The sequence below is a fragment of the Rhinopithecus roxellana genome, chromosome 3, assembly GCF_007565055.1.
Source record: "Rhinopithecus roxellana isolate Shanxi Qingling chromosome 3, ASM756505v1, whole genome shotgun sequence".
Classification (NCBI taxonomy): domain Eukaryota; kingdom Metazoa; phylum Chordata; class Mammalia; order Primates; family Cercopithecidae; genus Rhinopithecus; species Rhinopithecus roxellana.
In genome coordinates this window covers 59,033,906-59,048,045 of record NC_044551.1, presented here as the reverse complement: position 1 = coordinate 59,048,045, position 14,140 = coordinate 59,033,906, and the positions used below count along the sequence as shown (strand labels likewise).

At 39.7% G+C, this 14,140-nt stretch overlaps 1 protein-coding gene across 3 annotated transcripts in view; it reads right to left on the bottom strand.

Moving 5' to 3' along the window:
• NLN (neurolysin) overlaps positions 1-14,140 on the bottom strand; it is a 106,505-nt gene that overhangs the window by 28,085 nt on the left and 64,280 nt on the right. For 2 of the 3 annotated variants that reach the window (XM_010367711.2, XM_030927476.1), the window contains 3 exons: positions 10,777-10,912; positions 7,875-8,241; positions 3,688-3,889 (listed from right to left, as the gene is read on the bottom strand). In XM_010367711.2, the coding sequence (XP_010366013.1) occupies positions 3,688-3,889; positions 7,875-8,241; positions 10,777-10,912 (705 nt within the window). The remainder of the gene's footprint in view (positions 1-3,687; positions 3,890-7,874; positions 8,242-10,776; positions 10,913-14,140) is intronic. The other variant, XM_010367712.2, reaches the window with a different exon arrangement.

Genomic DNA, 14,140 nt, shown 5'->3' with positions numbered 1-14,140 from the left:
GGAACAATGGAATGAGTTGTGGAGAACTGACCAAATACATGGCAACCCTTTGATAATAAGTTTATAAGAGGACTGTGTCTGAAAAAAGAACATGCATCAACAGCATTGAAAACTCTATTTGAAGATCACTATTATCTTAATAAATGTGATTAAAAGACCAAAATGCTTCCTTATGAAATAACCAAGTAAGAAGGAAACTGCTACAACTCAGGAGTTCTTAACTTGAGATTCATTATGGTGAGGGCTTTGAGGGGTCTGTGAGCCCTTTGGAATTTTACGCATATTTGTAGGTGTATTTTTCTACAAGAGGTGCCCACAGCATACATCAGATTTTCATAGGGTCCTCAGATCCAAAAATGTGAGCATCCACTATTTTAAAAGCAGGTCATTATTAATCTATGTACAAATATATAACTGGATTTTGGATAAGTAATACACCATAAGTTTAAAATTAAGAAAAATATTTTTGACTTTTCTAAATTATAAAAATGTTTTTTTAAATGCAAACTGGAGTTATCCTAATTAAAGGAAATGCCAACCACAGTGTGGATACTGATAGAAGGTCTACACGATAAATATTTCAGGGATCCTAGTGCTATGACAAGAGACTTTATTTATTTATTTTGAGACAGAATCTCACTCTGTCACCCTGGCTGGAGTGCAGTGGCACGATCTTGGTTCACTGCAGTTTCTGCCTCCTGGGTTCAAGCGATTCTCCTGCCTCAGCCTCCTGAGCAGCTGGGATTAAAGGTATGTGCCATCATGCCCGGCTAATTTTTGTATTCTTAGTTGAGACGGGGTTTTGCCATGTTGGCCAGGCTAGTCTTGAACTCCTGACCTCAGATGACCCGCCTGCCTGGGCCTCCCAAAGTGCTTGGATGACAGGTATGAGCCACCACGCCTGGCCTATTTTATTTATTTTTTGAACAGGCTCTGGTCCTATCGCCCAGGCTGGAATGCAATGGCACAACCTCGGCTCACTGCAACTTCCACCTCCCAGGCTCAAATCATCCTCCCACTTCAGCCTCCCAAGTAGCTGGGACTACTACAGCCTCCCAAAGTGCTGGGGTTGTGGGTATGAGCTGCCATGCCCAGACTTGCGAAGCCTAGCCACACTACCACACCCAGCTAATTTTTTTTGTATTTTTGGTAGAGATGAGTTTTCGTCATGTTGCCCAGCTTGGTCTTGAACTCCTGGGGTCAAGCAATCCTCCCGCCTCAGCCTCCCAAAGTGCTGGGATTACAGGCATGAACCACCATGTCTAGTCAGTGCTATGATAATAGATTTTAAAATCACCTAAGAAAGAAAGGTTAGATTATTCTGAAAGATTTATTTTCCTTGGATTAAAGAGAGATTAAAAATGGTTATATCAGGACATTTCTCTGGACATATTCATATATTATTCCCCTCTGTTTTTTAAAACAAAAGATGGAAGCACCAGGATAAAAGATAAAATGTTGAAAGAACGAAACAGCTTTTAAACAAAGGTGACAGAAGCATTTGGAAACGAATGGGTACATTTTGGGTTATTACAATGATTAGGGCTACTCTGGGATATAAGGATGCTGGATGCACAGGATTGATTCTGCGCATGTTGGGACAACAAAAAGACTGTTCCATATCCTGCTTGTCATTCATACTCCCTGCTGGACTATTCACATAAATGAAAAAAACTATCAGTAACTGAGCCGAGAAACTAACCCCACTGTACATATTTTTGCAAAGCATTTTTCTTTTTTTGAGACAGGGTCTCACTTTTTCACCCAGGCTGGAGTGCAGTGGCGTGAACACAGCTCACCACAGCCTCGACATCCTGGGCTCAGGCAATCCTCCTGCCTCAGCCTTCCGTGTAGCTGGGACTACATGTGTGTGCCATCATGCCTGGCTAATTTTTGTATTTTTTGTAGAGACTGGGTTTCACAATGTTGCTGGTCTTGAACTCCTGAGTTCAGGCGATCTGCCGGCCTCGACCTCCCAACGTGCTGGGGTTGCGGGTGTGAGCTGCTATGCCTAGCCTTGTGAAGCATTTTTTTACACAATTTTAATTTCTAAGACTACAAGTGCTAGGATCTACTGTGTAAATCGAAGTGAGATTACTTGTCTTTGAAGTTTCCCAGGAAGTGTTCATCATATTGGAAAATCATGCCACCATTGTCAGCACTGTTCTAGGACTTGAGCTGACAACATAAACCACTTCAATCAGTTTGCACTTGCTGATGCTCCATTCAGGATTACTTCCACACAGTGCAAACCTCCGGCATACTTCATTATGTCTTACTGCATAGTCATATCCAAGCATTATCACTTGAAAAACACAAAAATTTCTTCCATTTATATTCAGTGAGGACACTGTACTGATTTAAAAAGATTCTCTGAATAAAGACCATTAAGGAAAATCCAAATAAATTGTGGTGTTCAGTCAGGAGTACTGTATGAATGCTGGCTTCTTAGCTATGACAAATGTGCTATTGGAATGGAAGATGTTAGAAGTAGGGGTGAGAGGGTGAGGGGTATACAGGCAATCTTTGTATTGTCTTTGCAAGTTTTCTATGAATCTAAAAGTATCCTAATAAAAAGGTTTTTGTTTTTGTCACTGTTGTTTTTTGAGTCTACCTTTAGAGACATATAAAGATTTCAAATTTGGAAAACTGTACCTTCATTTCTGTTACTCTCAGTTTTTTGGGTGGTTTTCTTTCTTTTTTTTTAAGTCAAGGTTTTGCTCTGTCACCTAGGCCGGAGTGCAGTGGCACAATCATGGCTCACTGCAATCTCAACCTCTTGGACTCAAGTGATCCTCCCACATCAGCCTCACAAGTAGCTGGGACCACAGGGATATACCACCATGCCTGGATAATTTTTGTATTTTTGTTTGTTTTACCATGTTGCCCAGGCTGTTCTCAAACTCCTAGACTCAAGCACTCCTTCCACCTTGGCCTCCCAAAGTGCTGGGATTACAAGCATGAGCCACCATGCCTGGCCAATAATAGTATATTTCAACTATTAGGTTGAATTGCTGAACTAGACATTTTCCTATGTTAATAATGGTTAAATGTTAGCAAGTTCATATGGTTCATGCTAGAATAGTCTGAGCCTAATTAAATGGATTGTATTACAAAGTTGAGAATAAATGTACTTTTTATTTTCAGAAATAAAAAATCAGTTTTAATCTACTGCACACATACACTTCCACTCCGCCAAATTCTTTGTATAGTTATACTATATTATCTATGATTTCAATTTGAAGTTAGTAAAGGGAAATGTTACAAAATTATTATTTAAAAATGAGTAAAGAGTCTAAGAGGATTGAAAAATCACTAAAGTAAACAAAGCATTGATAAGCAGGAGAGATTACAGCACAGTTTTTCTGAGAAATTTATACCAAATTCCTATGGAAAAGGATTAAAAGGAAAGAGCAAAGTATTTGTAACCTTTCCTTATAGATAGTCTTATTCTTTTTCCATAGGCTGTTATTCAAGAAACCTCTTTCACTGGTAGATGAACCTCCAAGTAAAAATATGTTGTGAAAGAGGACAGGATAAGGAAAATTTTGGTTTTGCAGGAGGCCTATAAAATTCTTGAACACATTCACCTTCGGAAAAAACATGTTAGGAGCAGAAACCTGACAGCAGTCAGAAGTTTTCTAAAAAAAACCAACTGGCAGGTTTACTGGGGGGAAAAAAACTCACCTGTGCACAAATCTGATGCATCACGTGACCAAACTCATGGAAGTAAGTCCTCACCTCATCATGTCTCAGGAGAGAGGGACGACCTGCCACTGGCTGTGAGAAGTTCACCACGAGGGCAGCCACTGCCATCATCCGGCTTCCATCAGGCAGAAGGCAGCCAGGCTGGAGACCAAAGCAGGCCGCATGATTGTATTTTCCTTCCCTACGAGCCAGAAACACACGTTGACAAGATAGGAAAATTCTCCTCTAGCAACTACATTGGCATGGCCTCTTCCAGTCATTAACACATAACTATGTGTTACCAGAGATGCTTTTAAACATTAGTTTACCTTCTAGAAAGTAGGTTATTTTGCTAAAGTGGAAAAACTAACGCTAAACAAACAATAACTCCACTATCATTCTGTGTGAGCTCCAAAGTTTCTTTTGTTGAAAAATCTCGAGGTAAGAATGAAGAATGCATGTGACACCGACAGCTGAATGTCCAATTTATTTTAACGACATTCTACTTTTTCTTTTTCAAAGATGGGATTATTAAACACTAAACAATGCTGAAACACAAATTTGAAATAAAAGATACAGTTTGACTCACTAGGCAGCCTTTTCATTAAAATCGGAATAAAAAACTGAATTTCAGACAATAAGGTTTTTCCTTTTATTTGAGGAGGAAAGAATCAGTAATTACAATTAAATAAGCTTCTTTTATAAACTAGACAGGCCTTTTTGAAACAGAATGCTTTTAGTTAGCCTGGGAAAATGCATAAATTATACTATCAATTAGTCTATTCTTATATAGCGTGGCATCCGTGATGGTCTTTCCAAAAGCTATTAGACTTCATTCTCCAAAAGCTATCAGACTTCCTTCTGGGAGTAGGTGTCCTTTCCCCCTTTTCTTTTGCTCAGAAGACTAATAGTACCTGTTTTTTTTTTTTTTACTTTGAGACAGAGTCTTGCTCTGTCACCCAGGCTGGAGTGCAGTGGCATGATCTCAGCTCACTGCAACCTTCGCCTCCCAGGTTCAAGCAATTCTCCTGCCTTTGCCTCCTGAGTAGGTGGTATTACAGGTGTGCATCACCATGCTGGTTAATTTTATTCTTGTTGTTTTGAGATGGAGTCTCGCTCTGTTGCGCAGGCTGGGGTGTGGTGGCAAGATCCTGGCTCACTATAACCTCCGCCTTCTGGGTTCAAATGATTCTCCTGCCTCAGCCTCTAGAGTAGCTGGGACTACAAGTACCTGCCACCACGACCAGCTAATTTTTGTATTTTTAGTAGAGATGGGGTTTTGCCATGATGGCCAAGCTGGTCTCAAACTCCTGACCTCAGGTGATCCGCCCTCCTTGGCCTCCCAAAGTGCTGGGACTACTACAGGTGTGAGTCATTGTGCCCAGCCTGAGAGACAGGGTTTCACCATGTTGGCCAACCTGGTCTTGAATTCCTGGCCTCAGGTGATCCACCCACCTTGGCCTCCCAAAGTGCTGGGATTACAGCCACTGCACCCAACCAGTACCTGGTCTTTTTAAAACCTATTCTGAATACCCTTTTTAAAAGTCAGTTAGACAAATAAAACAAGTTAATCCCTTTTACCTTTATGAAGAGAACATCTAAGATGACAGGAAGTAAACTTTAACTTTAGGTCACTGCTTTCACAAAGATTACTCTCTGCCACCCACACCAGGGTGCTGGTAGCAATGACCAGATCTCTGAGTACAAAAGAAATTAATTATATCCCGGCAGTGAGACAGCAGAATGAGGTAGCAGGAATTGTTCTTTGACCCTGGAAAGAAAATCTGAGGACAGTTATAGCAGACTCCAATATTAAAGGATTACTCCTGAAAGAGTTCTTGGGTTAAAACTATATCCTGACACTTTTTAGTTAAAAATAAGACTCATCTATATTTGGCAGGGTTCTACTTTTAGGTCATAATATAAGTGAAAGTAAGTCCATAAAGCACCAGGTGATACGGTTTGGCTGTGTCTCCACCCAAAGCTCATCTTGAGCTGTGGTTATCATAATCCTCATGAATCATGGGAGGGACCCGGTGGGAAGTAATTGATTCATGGGGGCAGTTACCCCCATGCCAGTCTTATGATAGTGAGTGAGTTCTCACAAGATCTGATGGTTTTATAAGGGGCTTTCCTCCCTTCGCTTGGCACTTCCCCTTCCTGCTGCCACGTGAAGAAGGATGTGTTTGCTTCCCCTTCTGCCATGATTGTAAGTTTCCTGAGGTCTCCCAGGCCCTGCAGAACTATAAGTCAATTAAACTTCTTTCCTTTATAAATTACCCAGTCTTAGTCAGTTCTTTACAGCATTGTGAGAACGGACTAATACACCGGGATAATCACTTAGGTGCTAAAAGACACTTCTGCCCACCAACTGGATGACAAAGTTACTCAACCTACTTTTCAGCACTCAGAGTCAGTGGATTACAAACTTGTATGTATTACTGAATGAGGGGGATACTATACTCTCCTTTGATCTATTTAGTAAAATGATTAGTAATTATAAGAGATTGACTTTGCTTTAGAAAGTAGCCTGGGGAGAAAGAGATCCAAATCCTTTTGTGTCTGATGAAACACTATGGAATCTATAGTTATTACATGCTACAGACACAATTATAACATTTTTATAATTGTTACCACTGATATCTGGGCAAGATGATTTGCATATATAGTCTTAATGCATAAAACAATCCTGTAAAAGGATTTTCAGTCCCATATTACAGAGGAAGAAACAGAATCTCAAAGAGGTTACATCACTCAAGCATTCAAACTCAAATCTGACTGACTGCAAAGGTTTTTCTACTTCTACTAAACTGTGCTGCCTCTCAGCCAGACTGAAGGGAGTGGCCACAGATGATTAGCAGACAGATTACCTAATAAACATTCTGGTGCTCAATTTCGTTTTATTTATTTATGTTTTTTGAGTTAAGACTCTTGCTCTGTTGTCCAGGCTGGAGTATATTGGTGTGATCTTGGTTCTAGGGTTCAAGCTATTCTCATACCTTGGCCTCCCGAGTAGCTGAGACTACAGATGCCAGTTTAATTTTTTTATTTTTAGGAGAGATGGGGTTTCACCATATTGGCCAGGCTGATCTCGAACTCCTGACCTCAAGTGATCTGCCCACCTCAGCCTTCCAAAATGCTGGGATTACAGGTGTGGGCCACCATGCCTGGGTGGTGGTCAATATTAAATTAAGTAAATGTAGTGCACAAACTAGATGATGATGATAATGACAATGGTAGCAACTAACTTTGATTAAGCCTTCACTATGTGCTGAGCAGTATTCTAAATGCTTTGCATGTCTTTAACCAATTTAATCCTTACAATGACCATACAAAGCAGGTACTATTAATATTCCCATTTTATAGGACCTATAATCTAGGTAAGAAAACTGGGGCATAGAAAAATTAAGTAACTTACCTAGTAAATGATGATGCCAGACATTCTGGCTTTAGACCCACATTTTAAATCTCTATACTAAGAAGCCCACGTGAGAAATATGAAAGAGTAGCGTCTGTTTTTTAACTAATTTTTTTAGAGATAGGGTCTAGCTCTGTCACCTAGGCTAGAATGCAGGAGTGTGATAATAGCTCACTGTAACCTTAAACTCCTGGACTCAAGTGATCCTCCTGCTTCAGCACAGCTAGGACTACAGGTGTGCACTACCACACCTGGCTAATTTTTAATTATTATTATTTTTTGAGACAGGGTCTCACTCTGTCACCTAGGCTGGAGTGCAGTGTTGCAATCTTGGCTCACTGCAGCCTCCACCTCTGAGGCTCAAGTGATCCTCTCACCTCAGCCTCTCAAGTACCTGGGACTATAGGCATGTACCACCACACCTGGCTAATTTTTGTATTTTTTGTAACAACAGAGTTTTGCCACATTGCCTAGGCTAGTCTTTAAGTCCTAGACTCAAGCAATCCACCTGCCTCGGCCTCCCAAAGTGCTGGGACTACAGGCATGAGCCACCGCAATTGACCTAATTTTTAAATTTTTTGTAGAGACAGGGCCTCACTGTGTTGCCCAGGCTGGTCTCGAACTCCCAGCCTCAAGCAATCCTCCCACCTTGGCCTCCCAAAGTGTTGGGATTACAGGCATGAGCCACTGTGCCTGGCCAAGAGTAGAGTTTTAAAGTAGGTAGCAGCTGAATCCCTAAGGTCCCTTCCAACAACATGATCCTCAGTACCTTGGATAGAGGTCCAAATAGAACTGTCCCAATACTTCTCCTGTAGCTTTATCCTTCACAGTATAAAGTGTAACACTCTTGTTCCAAACATGGGCATCTGTCACTTGCTCAAATGAGAGTCCCAACAACTCCTGGTAGGTGTTCAGCAAGCCTTCGGTGACCACCTCAATTGGGAAGTATTCCTTGAGGAACTCTTGGTCTATGGAGTACTTGAGTTCCTCTGTCTGAGTCATGTAGTAATATAGATCCCAGGCATTGATTTTCCCATCATATTCAAAACCCCTGTCTTCACATTCCTTTTTCTTCAAATTCAAAATAAACTCTCGTTCTGCTTCACCCAAGGGTTTTAATTTCTGGCTTAAATCATCTGTGAAGGAAAAGGGAAAAGTTAGTGATCTACTTGCTTTTGGGAGCAAACATACTCATAAATACCACCTGTGCTTTAGCATGGTGCTTCCTCCTTTGCAGTATTCAATACAGAAAAATCAGGGGAAAGAGGGAAAGGAGGAGGAAAAAAGTGAGGGAGGAAAGCAGGCTCTATTATGGAAGCACACTTTGCTCTTCGGGGTTATTGATTTTATGGTCCTAGCCCCTCTTTTATTTTATTTTATTTTTTATTTTTTATTTTTTTGAGATGGAGTCTCGCTCTGTCGCCCAGGCTGGAGTGCAGTGGCCCGATCTCAGCTCACTGCAAGCTCTACTCCCAGGTTCACACCATTCTCCTGCCTTAGCCTCCAGAGTAGCTGGGACTACAGGTGCTCGCCACCACGCCTGGCTAGTTTTTTGTATTTTTTTTTTTTCAGTAGAGATGGGGTTTCACTGTGTTAACCAGGATGGTCTCGATCTCCTGACCTCATGATCCACCCGCCCTGGCCTCCCAAAATGCTGGGATTACAGGCGTGAGCCACCGTGCCCGGCCGCCCCTTTTTCTTTTAACACCACCAGAACTGGGCAATGAGTTCCTCAATTCATCACCAAAGCTCAAGTTTATCTCAGAGAACACTGACTGAAGAATGTTATTCAGGAAGTAAAGCAACAGTGAAGCCAAAGTCATGTACATGATTATTCTTCAATGCAGTTAGTTGGACTCCTAAGAAAGCTAGGAAAAACACATCAGATGTGACCTGTGGTCAATGTTATCTAGAAATTCCTATTAATGGGTTTAGTTTCTCATTACCCCATTTCTATGAAGGTCTATCTGGACACAGCAATTCCAGTTTTTAGCTGGAGAAAGTTCTGAGAACCACAAATTATATTGCTGTGGTCAATTTTTCACTTTACTGTATTTGGCTAAATGAGTATGGTCTTATGCATTTATTTTTTACATTTTTGTTACATATGTTAAGATACAAACGTGCCTGGCTCAGCAGAGGATATGGCAGTTCAGAAGGTAACCCCACAAAGTGAGAGACGGAGGAGCAGCCCGAGGAATACTGTGAAGAGAAATGAGGAAACTCATGGAGGATACAAAGATATAGTTTTCTATATATGTATGTGTGTGTGTGTGCATGTATACACACGCACATGCGTGCGTGCACACACACACACATATATATATATAGAGAGAGAGAGAGCGAGCGAGCAAGTGAGAGAGCGAGAGAGTTTTGCTATGTTGCCCAGGCTGGACTCCAACTCCCAAATTCAAGGGATCCTCAAACCTTAGCCTCCCAAGAGGACACTTTGCATAGGAATATGCCAAACTCAAATTAGAAGGAAAACTCCTTTAAATGAATTAAGTTAGTCAGGTGGTTATTAAGGAACATTTTAGTGTATGCAATCACCACTGAAGGAAACATTCTCTACAAACCTGTTAACTCTCTCAGCCATCCTCTTTTATACCATGCATCAGAGTGTAGAGTAATTACCTGTTCATACTTCTGTTGTTTCCAGTAAGTGACAAATCCATTGAGAAAAGGACCTTCTCTTTTTAAAAAATTACCTTTATTTTCAGAGACAGGGTCTTGCTCTGTCACCCAGCCTGGAGCACAGTGGCATGATCATGGCTCACTGTAGCCTGGAACTCCTGGGCTCAAGGGATCCTCCCACCTCAGCCTCCCAAGTAGCTAGAATTACACAGGCACATCTCACCGTGCCTGGCTAATTTTTAAATTTTTCTGTAGACACAGGGTTGGGGTCTCTTTGTTTCCCACACTGGTCTTGGACTCTAGGCCTCAAGTAGTCCTCCCACCTCGGCCTCCCAAAGTGCTAGGATTACAGGCATGAGCTGCCACGCCCAGCAAAAAGGACCTTGTTTTATTCCTTTCTGTAATCCTACTATTTAGCATACTGCCTAAGGCTGAATAGTTATTTCATAAATGTCTCATGAATGAATGAGTGAATTATACAATAACAAATACGTACCACTTATGGAGTTTAACCTTACTATAGTTATTAGATAATAGTTTTTATGTATATTATTTTATATTAGTTATTAGATAATAGTTTTTATGTATATTATTTTATATTAGTTCTGTATATTAACAAGTGGTTTCTGGAATATTAAATGTTTTTTGTTTATATATGTTCTATTTTTATGTATGTCATATTTGTCAGCTTATTTTATACAAATTCATAAGCAGCCATGCTATGACTACTAAATCCCTAGTGACAGTGAATAAAGCCAGTAACTTTAGTAACTCTGTTAGAACCTACATGTCATATTAGGAATTGGTATAAACAGCCTAAACAAGATATAAGATACAGTGAAGCAAGGCCTATACAGCAATATAAACAATGAGCAGTCCCTAAAACCAAGCATACTTCTAACACATAATAGGTGATCAATATACTTCTCTCGAATGAATGAAAAGTAGGATGTTCTCAAAGGCATACTATGTTCTGAGGCCTTCTGTCCCGTTGACATGGTACAGCAAAACAGTCATAGAAAAAAAAAAAAACTAACCTAGAAAGGCTGTTACGCGGCTTGTGCTCTTTGCAGTGTTCATTTCAAGGACGAAGTCAGCATGTGTGCTATAACCGAGTAGTTTGGCTACCTTGGCCCGCAGTGGGAGTAGCTGCTGCAAAATTATGGTGTTTTCCTAGTAATAAACAACAGCAACAAAACAAAGGCTAATCAATAATTTGATCCAAAGCATTAAAAGGAAGAATTATTGTATGTATTTTTAGGTTTGTAAAATTGTCAAATATTTTTAGAGCATTTAAACTTCTGTTCCATTTTGGTGTTATAGGCTTTTTTTTCTTTCTTTTTGGATTCATGATTTCGTTTGATTTCTGAAATAATTTATGACTTTTTAAACCTCAGGAGATAACTATGAGGTCTTAATAAAACTGTAGGTGCTATAAACTTAGAATGAAAATATATTTTTAATGAATATAGTGAATCCGTATTTATTTTTACTGACAGAACTGCACCAAATATGGGTACTTTCAGTTCTTTTGGACATTTTTATTGTGGTAAAAGACACAAAACATAACATTTATCTTTTTAATTTCATACCCATTCATATGGCTACTATTTTTAAAAACACAGAAAATGTGCTGGTGAGGAAATGGAGAAATTGGAACCCTTGCGCATTGCTGATGAGAATGCAAAGTAGTTCAGCTGCTGTAGAAAATGGTATGGTGATTCCTAAAAAAATTAAACCATATGATCCAGCAATTCCACATCTCAGAAAATAACACAGATAATTGAAAGCAGGGACTCGAAGAGAGATCGACACACCCATGTTCACAGCAGCATTATTTATAACAGCCAAAAGATGGAAGCAACCCAAGTGTCCATGGACAGATACACAGGTAAACAAAATGTGGCATACATATACAATGGAGTATAATTCTGCCTTCACAAGGAAGGAAGTTCTGACACGCTACAACATGGATGATCCTTTAAGGTATGCTAAGTGAAATAAGCCAGATACAAAAAGACAAATATTTTATTATTCCACTTATATGAAGTTCCTAGAGTAGTGAAATTCACAGAGACATAGAATAGAATAGCAACTGCCAGGGTCTGGGGAAAGGGGGTAATGGGGAGTTAATGCTTAATAGGTACAGTTTCAGTTAAGGAAGACGAAAAATCTCTGCAGGTGGATGGAGGTGATGGCTGCAGAAAAATATAAACATATTCTCAATGTGAATATACTTAATGCCACATGCTATGATCTGAATGTCCCCCAAAATTCACGTGTTGAAACATAATCTCTTTTGTGGTAGTGTTAAAAGGCAGGGCCTTTTGGGAAGTGACTAATGAATTAGTTCCTTATAAAAGGGCTACAGCTAAAGAACTTGGGCCTTTTCTGCCTTCCCCCTTCTGCCATGTGAGGACACAGAAAAAAGGCCCTTTCTAGACACTGAATGCTGGTGCCCCTTGATCTTGAATTTCACATCCTTCAGAACTGTGAAAAATGTCTATAGTTCATAAATTACTTCATCTGTGGTATTTTGTTATAGCAGCACAAATGAACTAAGGCACCACAAAATTCTGCTTTTAAAAATGTTTCAGGGATTTTTCCCAAGTTAACATTACAAATATCTTTTATATTTTATTTGTATTACAAATACAAAAATTGATATTATTTTATTATTTTCTTAACAATGAAATAAAAAATAATTCTCCTAGAGAAAGTGAATAAATGTTAAAGTAAAAGAAAAAACTAATCCCAATAATCAAATCAGCAAATTATTTACAGACCGATTTCTAAGGAAAATCACACACGGAGGTCACACTACCTGCATTCAAAATGTGGTCCACCATTTACTAGTTACCTGATCTGGGGCAAATTCTGGAGCTCTCTGAGCCTCAGTTTTCTCATTTGTAAGATGTGGAAAATAAAAATACCTACACTGGAGAGTAATCATGAAGATTCAAATGAGAATATATGTAAAGTATTTAGACAAATGCCTGGCACATAACCAAACACTATATAATTATCTGTTATAATTATTTTAAAACTAAAATGGAAACACAGAATAGAGAAACACACATAAAGTAATTCTTCAAGTTCTAAAATTAAATAGTTTAATTAGATTTTCTTTCATTTTTTGGAGTTTCTCCAGATCTTCTCTCTAGACTGCCAATTTTCTCCCAACATCTGTTCTCTTATTTTTTCTTTTAGTAATAGAACTCTGAATTTTTTTGTTTTTTTTTTTAAGTTTTCACAGAGGTGAGGTCTTGCCATATTGCTCAGGCTGGTCTTGAACTCCTGGCCTCAAGCAGTCCTCTTGCCTTGGCCTCCCAAAGTGTTGGGATTACAAGTGTGAGCCACTGTGCCTGACTGAACTCTGAATGTTTGCTGGACACTTGGTTACCTAATTACGCTTCCCAGCCTTCCTCAAAGCCAGCTGTGGCCATGTGATACTCAATGGGACAACGGGATGTGAATGTAGTGATGAGTGAAATTTCTGGGTCATGTCTGATAGATGTTTGCCGCAGGCTGTGAACTGAAAATGACAACAATGACCCTGAAAGCCACATACTGAGGATGGTAGAGCTGTCTTCCACCTCTGGACCACTCACCTTGACTTACAGTTACAAGACAAATCTCTTTTTTTTTTTTCTCAAAATAGTGGTGAAATCTGCCATTTTAGCCATGTAAAATTCAACGGCAATAATACTCATTCCGTTGTGCAACCACTACCATGATCTGTTTCTAAAACTCTTCCATTACCCCAAACAGAAACTCTGTAACCATTAACTCCCCAGTCTTCCCTCTCCCCATTCCCTGGTAACCTCTAATCTACTTTCTGGAAAGATAAAACTTTTATCTTATTTGAGTTACTGTGCTTTTGACTTCTGTCAAGTCCCTTAGCCTGGACCCTGACATATGTAGAGATGAATACCAGAAATCAGTTGCTACTAACAATAAAAATGAAAAATGTACAGGAATGGAAAGTAAGGACGCAGAGACTGCAGCTTGGGAAGTAGGTTCTCATTATACTATGGGCATTTGTGAAAACTGTTGCTTGCCATAACTCAGAAGGCAGGCCACGTACCTACTGAGTCTTAGTCTAGAGAAATTGTTTGGGAAAACTAATACTGTTGGGAGGTATTTTTTTTGGCATTTGTTGCTTTTTGGAAGATTACATGGGAGAGATGAACTTGGGTGAGAATTGGCCAGTTTCTAAAGATGGAAGGAAAATAATTCTGCTCAAGGAAGTTCTGCCTATGGCCTACAATCTTCAGATGGTTGGAAAAGCCAATTGCTCTGTATTCCTAGTGTCAGGAGAAAAGGCTGTCACTCAGAGTTACTGAACTGCAGACATGACTTTGAGAATGCTGCCTTCCTCCAGAAGCTCACCATGTTCAG